Genomic DNA, 17,595 nt, shown 5'->3' with positions numbered 1-17,595 from the left:
GGGCAGCTGGGGGCTGGGACCCACGGGGCCCCGAGGATAGGTGGCCAGGAGGGCCTTCCCGTGGCGTGGAGACTCCGTAGCCGCGGCATCCATTCCGCCTAGAAATGGGTTATTAGGATGCATTTGTAAGAAGAGGGTAGGACGGATCGTTAAGAAAAATCCCTCGCGGTGCTCCAGTTCAGCGCCAGCCGCCGCCGCCGCCACGGGAGCAGCTCCATCCACATCTGGGTGTGAAGCCCTCGAAGTGGGGCGCTGTGCCGGCCCCCTCCCCAAGCCCTGCCTCCCAGCCATGCTTGTGGAGCCTGAGGCCTCCTGGGCTGCGCCCCCGGGGCGCTATTTTGCCCCCTCGGAGGGGAGCCTTGGGCTCTGCAGCTGCCTGGGAGCAGAGGCAGCCGGAGGGCAGGACCTTGGGGCGGAAGTGGGCACCGGCTGCCGGCCTCGTTCTCAGTGAGACTTTCCAGAGATGCAGCCCTCCAGCTGATTTTTAAATCTAAATCAAATTTTCCGATTTTATAAATATTCTGATTATAGGGAATGTTTCAAGCCTTTCCACTGCTTGTTGTGTAGTGATTTTATTTTGGATGCAGTGTCTGCCCTAGACGGTAAAGTACAGCGACTGAGCCTCTGCCAGCATCAGTTCCCACCGCTTCACCCTTATGGTTCAGGGGATCCTGGCAGCCTCGTAGCTCATGCACGACTAGTTTCCTTCAATGAGAATGCTCATCTTCTTCTTTGGTTCTGGTGCTTATAGGAAATCAAGAGTGAGTTAAAAATGAAGCAGGATGCCCAGGTCGTTCTGTACAGAAGCTACCGGCACGGAGACCTTCCTGACATTCAGATCAAGCACAGCAGCCTCATCACCCCGTTACAGGCCGTGGCCCAGGTCAGTTTTTGCTGCTGCGTTTTCTGTTGACAGGTTAAAATCTGTTTCCAGTTTAGGGGTTTGCCTATGTGAGGAAACATGGCTGAGGCTGTCCTGCAACATAGATGAGGTGTTGGTTTGTTCTCAACAGTGGACTTGGTATAAAGACCTTGCTCCAAGTCCTGCTCCTCCATTTCCTAGTTCCATGACTTCGTTACACATGCTGAGACTCTGAGATCATCAGTGCTGAAGACGTTATTTATCGTTATTTATCAGAATTACCACTGCATTTGTCTGAACAAAGGGAGCATAAATGAAGGAATTTGTACCTAGCACTCAGGAATCAGTGGATTGTAGACATGGAAACCTGTCTACCACGTGTTACATAAAAACAGCAGGTTACCAAACAGGTGTAAAAGTGTACACACCAGTAAAAGACACGTGCCAGTGACTTATCTCTTTATGGTATAGTTATGGGCGATACTTATTTTCTTTTTTCCTAAACCACATTTTCTGGGTGCTCTATTCTGTTCCATTGGTCTGTGTGTCTGTTTTTGTACCAGTACCATGCTTTTTTGGTTACTGCAACTTTATAGTATTGTTTGAAGTTGGGTAGTGCAGTGCTTCTAGTTTTGTTCTTTTTGCTTAGGATTGCTTTGGCTATAACGGCTCTTTTTTGGTTCCATATGAATTTTAGAATAGTTTTTTTCTAGTTCTGTGATAAATGATGTTGGTAGTTTGATAGAATTAGCATTGATTCTGTAGATTGCCTTGAGCAGAATGGCCATTTTAACGATATTGATGCTTCTAATCCGTGAATATGGAATGTGTTTCCCTTTATTTGTGTCATTCTTTTGTGATTTCTTTCGGCAGTGTTTTTTAGTTCTCCTTGTAAAGATCTTTCACCTTCTTGGTTAAGTGTATTCCTAGGTATTTTATTCTTTCTGTGGCTGTTGTAAATGGGATTGTGCTTTTGATTTAGCCATATTTTCTAAAATTTTATATAGTAATCACTAGAACTTCTTATAACAACATAAATATATTACTTAAAATAAACAGTAAGGAATAAATCAAATTCGTATGTTTTAGTCATACATAGCTTTTATCAAAGTAATTTTTTGCATTTAATAATTAGATTTTTTTTTAAATATTAAGTATAATCTTAAATCAGTAGAATTTCACAGTAAACTTTTCAAGTATTTAATTTTTGGCTATGGTAACTAAGTGTAAACCATTGCTTTTAATGTTCTTTTCAACAATATGCAAAAATCACACTTGATTTAAGAACATTCATTTAATAATGTAATTTGTTCGCAAAACATCAAAAATGGATTATCATTATATTGTAAACATAATTAAAATAGGTCTTAGACATGAAAAAAGAACATGATCCCAAAAAGCAGCACAAGTCTCACCTCCTTCAGAGGCAAACATGTAGCAAAATTAACAAAAAGATATTAACAAAATTGACCTGTCAATTATAATATGATAAAAAACTTATTAACAGGGACGATCCCTAGAAGATTACACAAAGTAATTTTTAAACTTTATCATGCTTTCATGCCTCCATTTAGCAAAAATAGATACTATATGCCAGGAACTGTTGTTGGTACTGATGTCACAGCATGAATAAATAAAGAGAGTATCCTGTGGCCATGAAGTGTGCAAGGGTTAGGGCTGTAAATGATTAGGTAGTGTGCTGTTTGTGGGAGCTGATGCTCAGAAGAAGCCTCTGATAGTTTCAATAGTTTAAAGTGGTCAGGTGGTGGGACCTTGAAAATTAACACTGGCATTTTATTTAAGCTCATCAGTTATTTTAAGCTTTACCATGGTGCTGATAGGAGGAAAATACCTAAACATTTAATCTTTCTCTGAGATTTTATGAAGTGCTGCACTAAGCACTGGCCGCACATCATCTGGGCTAATCTTCCCCGCAGCCCAATGTGATGTGTTCTGGTAGCCCCCATTTAAAGATTGGAGACCCAGACTCAACTCAGGAGAGAAGGTATGTCATTATGTATTGATTAAGCCAGCTTTTAAATTCATCTATCTGGGCCAGAAGTCCATGTTTCCATAACATACATCAAACAGATATATTTGGTTAAATTCCAAATGCTCCCCTTGTCAATGCCTGCTAAATCTTTCCAAATAGAATTGAGAGGTATAATAGATGTGTTTGCAACAGTTTGTATTTTCCAAGCTCTGATAGTATTGGTGATTTATAGCATTTTTGCTTCAGATCCTAATTTGTCTTTGTTTTGAATTTTTTACAGAGAGACCCAATAATTGCAAAACAGCTCTTTAGCAGCTTGTTTTCTGGAATTTTGAAAGAGATGGATAAATTTAAGACACTGTCTGAAAAAAACAACATCACTCAAAAGTTGCTCCAAGACTTCAATCGTTTTCTTAATACCACCTTCTCTTTCTTTCCACCTTTTGTCTCTTGTATTCAGGTAAAGTCTGCACACACTTCATCAAAGATACATTGTTTGCTGTGGCTTCACATGGCCTTTCCGTCATCGCTATGTTTCCCATGTTGAAACTCTTGATAACCTGGTGTTTAACAGAGTAGATGTACTATTTGGGTTACCACTTCCCAAATGGGTAGATGTAATTTATTTTTTCCCCCCAGAAAAACCGATATGTGACAGAATAACGAGAAATCAAACATGTTATGTTTTATTTTGTAGTAAGCCAGTCCCTTCAGTGTTTTTGATGAAACCCTTCATTTATTTAGTTGTCTTTCCTTATGTAGTATTTCACCAAATTCTTTCTGCTTCCTAACTGCTGTCAAAAGGTGTTGACTGAGTACCCGCCTGTCTTTGTTCTAGGTGGTTGGGCCACATCGATGAAGAGGCAAAAATTCCTTTCCTCCTGACCTTACATTCCCATTAATAGATGGGTAATAGGCAACCCACAGGGAGATGTAGAACGGGACATTGGGTAGTAGTAAGTGTCATAGTACTTGAGTAATAGGGAAGTATTAAAGCAGTGTAAGATAGTAATGAAGCAGGTAAGCAGGTGCCTCTTGATGGGGTAGGGTGTGTTTGCCTAGATGCAGTGGTCAGAGAAGTCGTTTCCAAGGCAACACAGCCTGAGCAGAAAATCTAATTTAATATTCAGTTACTACTTAAATATATTTGTCAGAAGATTATTTTTCATGTAAGAAATGTTTTCTGTGCCATTCAAAGTATGGATTATATAAAATTCCCTAGTAGAACATCTTTTTGATTCGTTTTAGTATTTTTGTATCTAGTGACCTTTTCTGAAATAATTACTAATTTATATTCTTCAATATTGTTTATCGGTAGTATCGGTTTACAGACGAATTGGGTAATACTTTTCTGAAATGAAATACTTAGTTTTTTCGTTTTATTCTTTTTGATGGAACGAGAAACTGTCAGTATAAATTTCTTTATACATTAGCTCCGTTTTTTATTGGTTTCTAATTTACGTGTGTGTGTGTGTGTGTGTGTGTGTGTGTGTGTGTGTGTGTGTGTGTGTGTGTGTGTGTGTGTGTGTGTGTGTGTGTGTGTGTGTGTGTGTGATATCTTCATATTTTGATAGTGCTTTTCTTGCTTTAAATTGATCCCTGGATTGGAAGCGTAAAATTAAAAGGTCATTTCCTCCTTTGAGCAAATTGAATATTGTTGGAAAATTTGTTAATAGCGTTACACAGAGAAACTTCTGGTGATATCACTGCTCACATTGGTACCTTTTATGTTTAGTAAAGTATGTTACTCCTTGTGAAGACGTGGTCCAAGTACCACAAGCTAAACAGCTGGTTGTATGTGTGGTTTCACAGGACATCAGCTGTCAGCACGCAGCCCTGCTGAGCCTCGACCCAGCGGCTGTTAGCGCTGGTTGCCTGGCCAGTCTACAGCAGCCCGTGGGCATCCGCCTGCTAGAGGAGGCTCTGCTCCGCCTGCTGCCTGCAGAGCTGCCTGCCAAGCGAGTCCGCGGGAAGGCCCGCCTCCCTCCTGATGTCCTCAGATGGGTGGAGCTTGCTAAGTAAGTGTGAGGTCAAGTGCTCTTGGGAGCACACTGGATTTGACCAAAGCAATACGGAAAACACTTGGCTTCATTTGGCAGAAAATGAGCTAATAAAGTTGGTAGTAACACTAATGTGAAATTTAAAAGAAAAGTCTTTCAGGCTGAGTACCATTCTCAAAGGCAAGAACAGTTGCCACAACAAGCAATGTCTTGCTCAAGGAAAGAGAATGTTATTTAAACATGCTGATTTCTTTCAGTATATAATTTTTTGGACTCAGTATTATTCACCAAGTTTAGTTTCCTGTAAAGTGTAGCTGTGAATCATAGTTCCTAATATTTTATGTTATTTCCTGCTTCACTACACTGAATGGAGGAAGATTTAGTATTTTCAGCAGGACTCAAGATTTTAGAAAGAGTTTAAATCAGTTAGTTTATTTGGGGTAAACATTTTCTAGTTATACCATTTTCCATTATGTCTGATTCTTCCCTTATCTGTGATCTCATCATATGAAAGCCTCATTCTGAGGAGGTTGTTAGGTTAAGATTGAAATTTAACTTGAACTTCATTTTGTAGTGCAGATTTTTAGAGCTTTAGGTTCTAAGAGAAAAGATAGTAAAAGTAAGGGAGGGGATCCTTGTGCTTCATGCTGTTTTGTAGTTAATTCATGTCTGTCCTGTTTGAGCACTGAGTGTACAAGTGCTGTGCCAGGCACCAAAGAGACATGAAATTGGATTAGACATTGATCACAGACTCACAAAACTAGTAATCTAGTAGGAAATGTATGTACTTTACACATAAATAAATCATAATTGAAGTAGGAGATGGTGAGCACTGAGAGAGACAAGATAAAATGCCGGGGCCATTCAGAGAGGACCTCTGAGCTATGCTGATTTTACCTAGGAACCGTTTTCTCCTGTTGCTTCAGATGTCTAAGTGAACAGGAAGTGACACCTTGTATGTTTACTATTTCCAGGAGTGGTAAACATACATAATGTGTATTTGCTAAGTAAGTGAAGCAAACACTTTTAAGGGCCTAAACTTTAAACATTTTTTTCTAACTGTATTAAGTACATTCTCATACTTTTGTGATATTTTTGCATTCCTTGCAGAGCATTGTGAACAATGAGCTTTTTTTTTTTTTTTTTTTTTGAGACAGAGTCTCGCTCTGTCGACAGTTGGAGTGCAGTGGCGCGATCTTGGCTCACTGCAACCTCCACCTCCCGGGTTTAAGCGATTCTCCTGCCTCAGCCTCCCAAGTAGCTGGGATTACAGGCACCTGCCACCACGCTCGGCTAATTTTTATATTTTTAGTAGAGATGGGGTTTCACTGTGTTAGCCAGGATGGTCCCGATTTCCTGACCTCGTGATCCACCCACCCCGGCCTCCCAAAGTGCTGGGATTACAGCCATGAGCCACCACACCCGGCCTTAGCCTTTTTTTTGATATGTCATGGCCATTGTTCTAACCATGCTATAGTGAACATAATCCAGGAACTTGGGAACCAGTATAGGGGTATGTAGGTGATCTCTTTCCTGAGTCTATGCAGAATGTAGCTCTCCCTCTTCCCTGACTCGTGCCATGAGCTGCTGCTCCATCACCTACCTACCCACCCACCTTTACTGCTGATTTATTACCCCTAACATTCTGTAATCAGGGCAATAAGAGAGCCGCATCTACTAGATTTTATTGAATTCAGAATTCATAAGCTCTAGGAGAGAACCTGTAGGGCTCTTTTGATGTAAATGCAAGAAACTTAGTACCCAGAAGGGAACTGAACAGCAGGAGAACTAAGGAGGGACCAATCCTTGGTTGGCTGGTTTAGGAAGAAATAACATTTGGGTTGAGATTGCAAGATGGAAAGAAATTTCCTGGAGGAAGGGAACAAACCTCATAAACACTGAGAATATCATGGACTGGGAAGCTTGATTGAAAGGGTCAAGCCAGAATTTTGTTAAGGTAAAGAGATGAATGAATGCGCCAACAAATTGAGATGGTCCATAGAACATGGATTAAACATGGCATCAGTAGTCAGGATTATTTTTTTCTTTGCTTCTGGGTTTTTTGGGGCTAGACAAGGATTCCAAATGGTTCGCCTGCAGATACTATAATGGATTAATACTGGAGAACCTTATGTAATGACACATCTTATACACTGTGAATCTTTGATATTTTCAGATTCCACCTTTTTTTTTTTGAGGCGGAGTCTTGCTCTGTTGCCCAGGCTGGAGTGCAGTAGGGCGATCGGTTCACTGCAACCTCCGCCTCCTGGGTTCAAGCAGTTCTCTGCCTCAGCCTCCCAAGTAGCTGGGACTACAGGCACGTGCCACCATGCCCAGCTAATTTTTTGTATTTTTGGTAGAGACGGGGTTTCACCATGTTGGCCAGGCTGATCTGAACTCCTGACCTCAAGTGATCCACCCGCCTTGGCCTCCCAAGGTGCTGGGGTTACAGGCATGAGTCACCACGCCCGTCCCAGATTCCACTTTAAATGCACGTCTGATTAATTTCTGCCTTATGTATGATTAAAGTTATAAAACCTAAGGGTAACTTCATAGTTTCTTAAATTTTATATTTTTAGCAAAATTAAACTAACACTTTATGTCTCTTCTTTTGTTAATATAATGTGTGGCAACTTGATTTACTATCATTTCATTAGAATAAATACTTTTAAAATACTGGAGTGTTCATTGATTTGGCCTTTTTGATTTGTTTTGTAGGCTTTATAGATCAATTGGAGAATACGACGTCCTCCGTGGGATTTTTACCAGTGAGATAGGAACAAAGCAAATCACTCAGAGTGCATTATTAGCAGAAGCCAGAAGTGATTATTGTGAAGCTGCTAAGCAGTATGATGAGGTAATATTGATCTCTGGCTAAATATGACATTTACTTCAACACTTTTGTTTTCTGCTGAACTATGACTTTAAGCAAAACGAGGTACAGCGGATCCTTGTTGGTTCAATGTGTTTTCGTTACAATGTTGATGAGGAAGAAAATTGGTTTCTTTATAGGTTGTTCACTTAAGTTAGGGCCTGCCATACTATGAAACTGTATATTATTTCTCTGTCTGCTCTTACACAGTTTCTATTTGAATAGGTTGTTTTCTAACAGTTAGTTAAAAAAAAAATTATAAAGAAGTTGTATTAGGCTGTTCTTGCATTTCTGTAGAGAAATACCTGACACTGGGTAATTTATAAAGAAAAGAGGTTTAATTGATTCACGTTTCCACTGGCTGCACAGGAAGTATGGTGGCTGGCTTCTGCTTGGCTTCAGGGGAGGCCTTGGGGAGCTTTTATTCATTGGTAGAAGGCGAAGCAGGAGTAGGCACTTCACATGGTGAAAGGCAGTAGCAAAAGAGAGACAGTTGGGGAGGGGGTGCCATATACTTTTATTTATTTAGAGACAGGGTCTCATTCTGTCACCCAGGCTGGAGTGCAGTGGCACGATCATGGCTCTCAGGCTCCGGTGGTCCTCCCACCTCAGCCACCAGAGTAGCTGGGACTTCAGGCATGCGCCAACATGCCTGGCTAATTTTTGAAATTTTTTTATAGAGATGAGGTGTCACTATGTTGCCCAGGCTGGTTGGGAACTCCTGAGCTCAAGCCATCATGCCTGGGCCTCCCAAAGTGCTAGGATCACTCATCACCAAGGGAATGGCCCACTTCATTCATGAGGGATCTGCCCCCATTGATCCGAACACCTCTCACCAGGCCCCACCTCTGACATTGAGGATTACATTTCAACATGAGGTTTAGGTGGGGACACATATTCAAATTACATCAGAGGTAAAGAAGAATTTGGGAAGATGACTATAAGTTCAGTTTTGTACATTTCCTCAGTGGCTATTCAAGTGTAGGTGTTGAAATTCAGGGTCTGTGACCTGTGAGACACTTCAGTGAGCAGTCCAGGTTTTGTTTGTTTGTTTGTTTTTGAGAGTCTCACTCTGTCGCCTACTCTGGAGTGCAGTGGCGCAATCTCGGCTCACTGCAAGCTCCGCCTGCCAGGTTCATGCCATTCTCCTGCCTCAGCCTCCCAAGTAGCTGGGACTACAGGTGCCCGCCACCACGCCCGACTAATTTTTTGTATTTTTAGTAGAGATGGGGTTTCACCGTGTTAGCCAGGATGGTCTCGATCTCCTGACCTCGTGATCTGCCTGCCTCGGCCTCCCAAAGTGCTGGGATTACAGGCTTGAGCCACCGCTCCTGGCCAAGCAGCCCAGGTTTTAAAATCCTCTGCAATTTTCTACAAATGTCCTGTATTCTAATTTTATTCTAAGAACTTGTTATGTGGTAAATAACCCCCAGTAGAGATGTAAATCAAGTTTTTGTGATTAAAAGTCTTCAGTCTTAGTAATTGGTTAGTCTTAGTAATTGGTTTCATTGGTAAGTTTCTCAGAGAAATGGCTTCCTCCTAGTTAGGATTTTTGTGTTTTGTTTTGTTTTTTTCTTTCTTAAAACAGGGTCACCCAGGCTGCATTGCAGTGGCACAATCTCAGCTTACTGCAGCCTCAACCTCCTGGGCCCAGGTGATCTTCCCACCTCAGCCTCCCAAGTAGCTGGGACTGCAGGTGCTTGCCATCATACCTAGCTAGTTTTTGTGTTTTTTGTAGGCCATGTTGCCTAGGCTGGTCTCAAACTCCTGGGCTCAGGTGATCCATGTGCCTTAGCCTCCCACAGTGGTAGGATCACAGGTGTGAGCCAGCGTGCCCAGCTGGGTTTTTCTATTCATTTAGTACTGTAGGATTCCTTTTGGTTTTTCTTCCATTCAGTGTTACTCTGAATAGCTTCTCTTTTCTCTCTCCTTTCCGTAAATCTGAAAAGGATTGTTTTTAGTGTGATTGTTACATTCCTCCTTTTTACATGTTCTCACTGATATTCTTTCCAACTTTGTAAAATAATTTTATTAACTTTTCTCCACCAGGCTCTCAATAAACAAGACTGGGTAGATGGTGAGCCCACAGAAGCCGAGAAGGATTTTTGGGAACTTGCATCCCTTGACTGTTACAACCACCTTGCTGAGTGGAAATCACTTGAATACTGTTCTACAGCCAGTGTAGACAGTGAGAACCCCCCAGACCTAAATAAAATCTGGAGTGAACCATTTTATCAGGTGGGTAAAATTATTTTTAAGTGATTGAAATAAATATTTTAGATAGGCGTTTTCTAGTTAACAAAGTTGTTTAAAACGTTTCAAAAACAGGTAGTACTTGTAAAGCACTAGGAAATTGCATGACCTAAGTCCACCTACAGACCCCATAGTATTGTTAAATCTCATCACTTTTAGCTAATCATCTTTTCAAAATGAATGCAATGCATTTTAAAATAAATATTAACATTCCTAGTATGACTGCATAGGAGCATATTTCCTGTTGTCTCTTATATTAGAAGAAGTCGCCCCGGATCACTGGCTAAACACAGGCCTCCCAGCTCCTGGGACAAGAGGCTCTCCTCTTTTCTCCACACCATACCTATCCTGACTGTGCTTGTAAATTCCTCAGTTTGTACGTAACATCCAAATCCTCTTCCGGCTAAAAGTGGTTCCCATTTTTTTGTAGAATGTGTTCCTATATATTTTGTGGTTACAAAACAAGCTATTTAAGATGAATTTGTTTTAAAAATTGGAGGTTACTGTTTCAGACATCAAACATCATCGCTTCGACTCTAAATCTTGACCTGTGAAAGTATAGCAAAGAATATAATAGAAATAAAATAATTAGACCTACTCAAATTGGCTTTCTGTAGTTGCAAGTATATTTTTATGTTCCTTAGGAGACATATCTACCTTACATGATCCGCAGCAAGCTGAAGCTGCTGCTCCAGGGAGAGGCTGACCAGTCCCTGCTGACATTTATTGACAAAGCTATGCACGGGGAGCTCCAGAAGGCGATTCTAGAGCTTCATTACAGTCAAGAGCTGAGTCTGCTTTACCTCCTGCAAGATGATGTTGACAGAGCCAAATATTACATTCAAAATGGCATTCAGAGTTTTATGCAGGTAATACTATATATTATATATATATGTTTGTATATGTATATAGTGTGTATATATACATTATAATGTGGATCTGTCTGAAATATACTATTTTTAGGATATTTTTAAAACTCATTAAACTCATGAAAAAAATCAACAAAAATTTTCAAGTACTATTTTCATACCACCTATTTCCTTCTTTCTGTTCTTCCAATAATGCTCTTCATTCTGTCCTTTATCTTAATGCCTTTTTAATCTTTTTTTTCTGATTTAGAAAGGTTTCATTTTTTTCCCTTTTGTTACCTTCCTCATAATCTTAAAGAACACTTGAGAGTAGGGTGCTTTTTTTTTGTTGTTTTTTTTTTTTTTTTTTTTGAGACCAAGTTTCTCTTTTGTCGCCTAGACAGTGGAGTGCAATGGTGCAATCTGGTTCAAGTGATTCTCCTGCCTCAGCCTCCCGGGTAGCTGGGATTACAGGCCCTCGGCTAATTTTAGTATTTTTAGTAGAGACGAGGTTTCACCATGTTGGCCAGGCTGGTCTTAAACTCCTGATGTCAGGTGATTCACCTGCCTCAGTCTCCCGAAGTGCTGGGATTACAGACGTGAGCCAACGCTCCTGGCCAAGAGTAGACTTTTCTATTTGGGGTAGTGGAATGGAAGTTAGTTGCTTTGTGGAGAAGAGCGGGGGTTGATCTTCCCTGATTGTTTGCTGCCACTCTTTCTTTCCTTTTTGCTTTTCTGCGAATCTTTTCCTGACAGTTGTTTGTTTGTAAGTGAATGTCTTGTATAAAGTTTATTAATAACATTTAGTATAGGTTAGTGACATTTAGCATAGAAGCATATTCATTCATTGTTTTCATTTTTATTTAATATGTTTGAAGTTGATTAGCACTCGAGGAAGTTTATCAAAAAAAGAATTGGCTTCTGTAGTCAGCAGTTTTACATTATAGGATGTTAGGATTGTTAAAACTTGGTGGCAAGTCGAGGAAGTGATAGCCTGGTGATGTCAGTTTTATTGATTTCATTGAGCCAAAATGTGATTGAAACCTTAAAATTTTTTTTTAATTTAAACTGTTTGTTAACTGTGTCTGTGACCTAATTATTAACCATTCTGAGGCATATTTATAGAATAATTGCTACATTTCGTGATTTACAGTACTGTTAAAAACTTAAAGTCACAGCTTGATTTATAACACGGCATTTGTAAATGCCTTTTTTTTTTTTTTTTTTTAAGAATTATTCTAGTATTGATGTCCTCTTACACCAAAGTAGACTCACCAAATTGCAGTCTGTACAGGCTTTAACAGAAATTCAGGAGTTCATCAGCTTTATAAGCAAACAAGGTAATTTTTTTCATCTGTCATTTTTTTTCATTTCTAATTATGGAAGAGTTTTAGCATCTAAATTATTTTCTGCTTAGTGAAAGTGCATGTTTCTTAATGTATGGGTTGGAAACTCCATCAAATTTCCCCTACAAATATATATTTTCAGATCATTGAAATAAATGTTTAAAATGGTCATGCAGAGTTCTAGGCATCAGGGCTGCAAAGTGAAAGAAAACATGTTGCTTACTTACCTTAATGAAGCTTTTGGAGTAGCGGGGTGACTCCAGAGGATACCTGCCCACAAGGATGGTGGGGCCCACCCTGGCCTGAGAGGGTGCAGGACTCCTGGAGAAGGGTCCTGAGCAGTGGGGAAGAGGCAGGGGCTTGCAGACAGAAAGCTGTGGTGCCCCTGAGGTGCACGCTGAGGGCCCTGGGCGCCCTGGCTTGAAGGGAGGGCAGGAAGGCTGCAGGCAGCAGGGCCCACATCAAGAAGACCTTTGTATCGCTGATGAGTGGGTTTTATCCCAGTGCCTGTGGGAGGCCACCCAAGAATCTCAGGGGAAGAGTACGTCTTTGCAAAGGTAAAATGTTTTATTTGTTAATCTGAATTTCATTTTTGTCCTAAATAATTAAAAGTAATTACAAAAGATGCTTTCAGAATACTGATAAAAACTGATATTTATATCTACCTAGTTATTTTCTATTTTAATTTTGGAAAATTATTTTTTAAGTACATATTAATGATGTATCATTTATTAAGTACATTCTACTTTCATGAGCTATGTTAATCTCTTTATCAATATTACCTAGTCTTTTTGTTTTTTTTTGTTTTGTTTTGTTTGGTTTTTTTTTGAGACGGAGTCTCGCTCTGTCTCCCAGGCTGAAGTGCAGTGGCGGGATCTCGGCTCACTGCAAGCTCCGCCTCCAGGGTTCACGCCATTCTCCTGCCTCAGCCTCCTGAGTAGCTGGGACTATAGGCGCCCGCCACCACGCCTGGCTAATTTTTTGTATTTTTAGTAGAGATGGGGTTTCACCATGTTAGCCAGGATGGTCTCGATCTCCTGACCTCGTGATCCGCCCACCTCAGCCTCCCAAAGTGTTGGGGTACAGGCGTGAGCCACCGCACCTGGCCAATATTACCTAGTCTTAATAACAACTTTATGAGATGGATTTTTTTCTCCTCATTTTTTAGAGGCTTATAGAGATTGAACGACTTGCCTAAGCTAATAAGTAAAAGATTTTAATTTTGAACCCAGGACTGTCTCATCTAAGCTTGTGTTCCTGACTGCTGTTTTCCCCCAACAGAAAGAAAAACACATTAACAATGTGAATTTTCAGTTTTGTGAAGATTATTATGAATCTCTTTTCTGAGACCCTTGAGGCCAGAATGTTTTGGACACTAGAAATATTACCTGTGTACATGCCAGGGACTAGGGCAGTATTCTATAACTCTCCAGCTTAAGTTATGAATATTCACATTGATGCCATAAACAAAGACTAAGTAGCCCTATACCAATGAAGATCAGATTTTTTTTGCCAAGAAAATTTGCTGCAACCCTATGAAAATCTTTTAGTTATCAATGCTTTTTAGATTTGATATTACAGATGGACTGTAGACCTGTAATAAATGTAAAAAGAATTTGTGCATGTTTATTTCTCCATCTTTATTCTCTGTCCTTAAGCAATTGAGTTTAAGTGTCAGAATATATTAAATTTAGTATGGTAACTTTGTGTTCCTTTTGTGAAAGAAAGGACTTTTTTGTGATTTGGGCAGGAAGTTTGAATTTTCTATTTACTGATAATGACCTTTGTCATTTGGTCTTATAATTGAGCTGTGGGTATAGTCACCCTCTAATACTATTTTTAGGCAATTTATCATCTCAAGTTCCCCTTAAGAGACTTCTGAACACCTGGACAAACAGATATCCAGATGCTAAAATGGACCCAATGAACATCTGGGATGACATCATCACAAATCGGTAAGACGTGGTCCCTTTAAGTCAAATGTGGATTGTTTTTTGAAATTATTGGAATGGTTTTTCTTCCAAACCATGGTTTAGAGAAATGTGGGATTTGAGCCTAGTGCAGCTGTTTTCCATCCTTCCTGTTTCCCATGTAAGTAGTTCCGATAGAGCTCTCTGTGTCTGCGTGTCCTCTTTCCCGCTTGCCCTGTGGGGACGCTGCTGTCGGGAGGTGCTGGTGGCTGATCCTGAACCTGCACCTCTAGGAAGGGAGACAGGGTCAGTGTGCATTTGCTCCTCTCACAACGGAATGTTAAGTAGTTAGATGACAACAAAGAAGACGACTACATAATGATTTTTATTATCCTATTTTTTATAACTAGGATTTTTGACATTCTTGCCTCCTACCTCCCAACTCCATTACACAGTCATGTGTCACTTTCCCAGGTCTCAGGTCATTTTCATGTCCTCATCTCCCATCCTGTAACTACCCTGTGGAATCCATAGGGCAGGTACTAACCATGTAATAAAATCAGAGAGGTTTATTGCACACAAATGTGCGTAGGAAATAGGACTTAAGGACTCTGACACCAAGTGTCATTCTCCCATTATTTCCTCCACTACTACTTTTTTCTCTTTTTAACTTTTCATTTTGAGATGAGTTCTTATGGAAAAGTTGCAAGAAAAGTAGTACTCTCCTGGGTGCTTTAACCCAGATTCACTGATTTTTTAAATAACATTTTAAACATTTTTCCATGGTAGTATTTGTATTTTTTCCTTTTCTACCAGACCCTACATATTATTTATTTTCGGAACCAGTTGTGAGCGTAAGCTGGATACATCCCTTTGCCTCGTTATAGATCAGTGTTCATTTCTTAAGAAAAAGAATTTTTTTTTTTATATAACTACTGTTCAGTGATGAACCTCGGTGCTTTTATTTTTCCTCTACAGCCCAATTTCAGTTTTGTCAATTGTCCCAGTAATGTCCTTTGTGGCATTTTCTCTACCTCTTCGACAAGATCAGTACAGAATGATGGACTGCATTTATTTGATGTGTCTTTTTAGTCTCCTGAAAGGCTTTGTGTATCCTAATACTGCCACTTTTGAGGAATGTTCCTCTGTTTGGGTTTGTCTTATGTTTCCTCATGGTGGGACTCAGGTGATCTGTCTCTGGCCAGAATACTTTTCAGGCTAGCAAATCACACGTGGGGCACAGTGTCCATCTGCCTTTTACTGGTGATTTTTTTTTTTTTTTTTTTTTTGGATACAGAGTCTTTTTGCCCAGGCTGGAGTGCGGTGGCACAATCTCAGCTCACTGCAACCTCCACCTCCCGGGTTCAAGCGATTCTCCTGCCTCAACTCCCCAAGTAGCTGAGATTACTGGCACGCACTACCATGCCTGGCTAAATTTTGTATTTTTAGTAGAGATGGGGTTTCACTATGTTGGCCAAGCTGGTCTTGAACTCCTGACCTCAAGTGATCCTCAAGTGAGCCTTGGCCTCCCAAAGTACCGGGATTACAGGCATTACCTACCATGTCCAGCCTGGTGATAATAATTTTGATTATTTGGTCTCTCCACTGTATAATGCCATTTTTTTGTTTTTCTTTTGCAACTAACAAATAAATGTGGGAGCTGCTTTGAGACATACAAATGTCCTGCTTCTCCGAAGACTTATCCCTCTGTATTTCGCGTTTGTGGATGACTCCTGGCCCAAACCAGTGTTGACAATAATGGTTGCAAAATAATAATTTCTAACTCTACCATTCATTTATATTAGTCTACATCTTATTGTAAGCAGGCACCCTCCCTTCTGTTTACTTACTTATTTACTTTTTAAAGATTATCAATAAAGACTCAGATTCAAATTTTATTTAGTGGGATATAACCTACTACTGTCCTTATTTATTTTGTGTTCAATTATCTCAGATTTGGCCAGCAGCTCCCCTTTAAGCTGACAAATCAGGCTCATCTTACCTGTCTTCTCCTGTTTTCTTTTAGAAATGTCATGGTTTTAGGTCTTACATTGAGGTCTCTGATGCATTGGAAGAAAATTTTTGTAAATGGTGTGAGGTAGGGGTAGGTGTTTACTTTTTCCATATAGATATCTATCTAGCCCCATTTGTTCAAAAGTCTTTCATAATTGAGTTGCCTTGGCAATTTTTTTGTAACTCAATTGACCACGTATGTGTGGGTCTATTTCTGGATGCTCTATTGTAGCCCTTGCTTTGTGTTTTTTTCACAATAGCAAACTGTCTTCATTTATATCACTTTATAGTACGTGTTGAAGTCAGACAGGATGAGTTCTCGAACTTTTCTTTTTTTGAGACAGGGTCTTACTCTGTCACCCGATCATGGCTCATTGCAGTCTCAGCCTCCCAGGTTTAAGCAGTCCTCCCACTTCAGCCTCTCAAGTAGCTGGGACCACAGGCATGCACCACCATGCCTGGCTAATTTTTTTGTCTTTTTTTGTGGAGACAGGGTTTCGCTATGTTGCCCAGGATGGTATGTAACTCCTGGACTCAAGCAACACACCCGCCTCAGCCTCCCAATGTGCTGGGATTACAGGCATGAACCATGGCACCTGGCTCAACTTTCTTTATGAAAACTACTTTAATTTAGTTGATTTGCATTTCTGTTTACATTTTAGGGTCTGCTTGTCAATTCGTATAAAGAAAAACTGCTGAGATTTTGATTGGGACTGTATTGACTATAGTTTAATTTGGGGGAGTTGCTATCTTAACAATATAGAGTTATCAAGTTCATTAATATGGCATATCTCTGTTATTTTAGGTATCTTTAATTTCAGTGATTTGTATTTTTTCAGTATGGAGACCTTGGATGTCTTTTGTGATTTATTCCTAAGTATTTTATGTTTTTTGGCACTGTTATAAATGGATTTATTTTTTAAATTGTATTATTTTCCAATTATTTGCTGCTAATGTAATTGCTTTTTATATATTAACTTTGTATCTTTGCTAACGTGGTAGTTTTAGTTCTTGTTTTGCAGATTCTCTGGGATTTTCTATCATATCATCTGCCGATAGAGTCACTTTTCTTTCTTTCTGAACTTTATGCCATTTATTTCATTTTCCTGCTTCGTTAAAACCATGAGGACCTCAAGTACAATCTTGAATATATGTGTAAAAATGAGCATCTTAGTTTTATTCTTGATGTTAGAGAAGACAGTTCACTCACTCAGCTTTAAAAAATAATTTTTTTGTAAATGCCTTTTATCAGATTGAGGAAATTCCCTTCTATTCCTGGTTTTCTGAGAGTTTTGTTTTATCGTGAATGAGTGTTGAATTTTATCAAACACTTTTTCTGCAACAGCTTAATCATATTGTTTTTCTCCTTTATTGTGTTTATGAAGTATTACTTTGATGCTTTTTAAATTTGAAGCCAATCTTGCATTCTTAGGGTAAACCCAGTATGGTCATGATGATCCCTTAAGGATTTTAGCATCTACATCCAAGTGGGATATTG

General features: G+C 39.8%; 1 protein-coding gene across 4 annotated transcripts in view; it reads left to right on the top strand.

Annotated features, from left to right (window-relative positions):
• Positions 1 to 17,595, top strand: part of PRKDC (protein kinase, DNA-activated, catalytic subunit) — a 180,925-nt gene that overhangs the window by 123,038 nt on the left and 40,292 nt on the right. For all 4 annotated transcript variants that reach the window (XM_024251029.3, XM_024251026.3, XM_024251027.3 and 1 more), the window contains exons 61-68: positions 752 to 883; positions 3,136 to 3,315; positions 4,668 to 4,873; positions 7,574 to 7,712; positions 9,777 to 9,965; positions 10,625 to 10,849; positions 12,060 to 12,168; positions 14,018 to 14,129. In XM_024251029.3, coding sequence (XP_024106797.2) covers positions 752 to 883; positions 3,136 to 3,315; positions 4,668 to 4,873; positions 7,574 to 7,712; positions 9,777 to 9,965; positions 10,625 to 10,849; positions 12,060 to 12,168; positions 14,018 to 14,129 — 1,292 coding nt within the window. The remainder of the gene's footprint in view (positions 1 to 751; positions 884 to 3,135; positions 3,316 to 4,667; positions 4,874 to 7,573; positions 7,713 to 9,776; positions 9,966 to 10,624; positions 10,850 to 12,059; positions 12,169 to 14,017; positions 14,130 to 17,595) is intronic.

This window comes from Pongo abelii, chromosome 7 (genome assembly GCF_028885655.2).
Source record: "Pongo abelii isolate AG06213 chromosome 7, NHGRI_mPonAbe1-v2.0_pri, whole genome shotgun sequence".
Classification (NCBI taxonomy): Eukaryota; Metazoa; Chordata; class Mammalia; order Primates; family Hominidae; genus Pongo; species Pongo abelii.
Note: the sequence above shows the minus strand (reverse complement) of the source record. Positions and strands in the feature narration are given on the sequence as shown.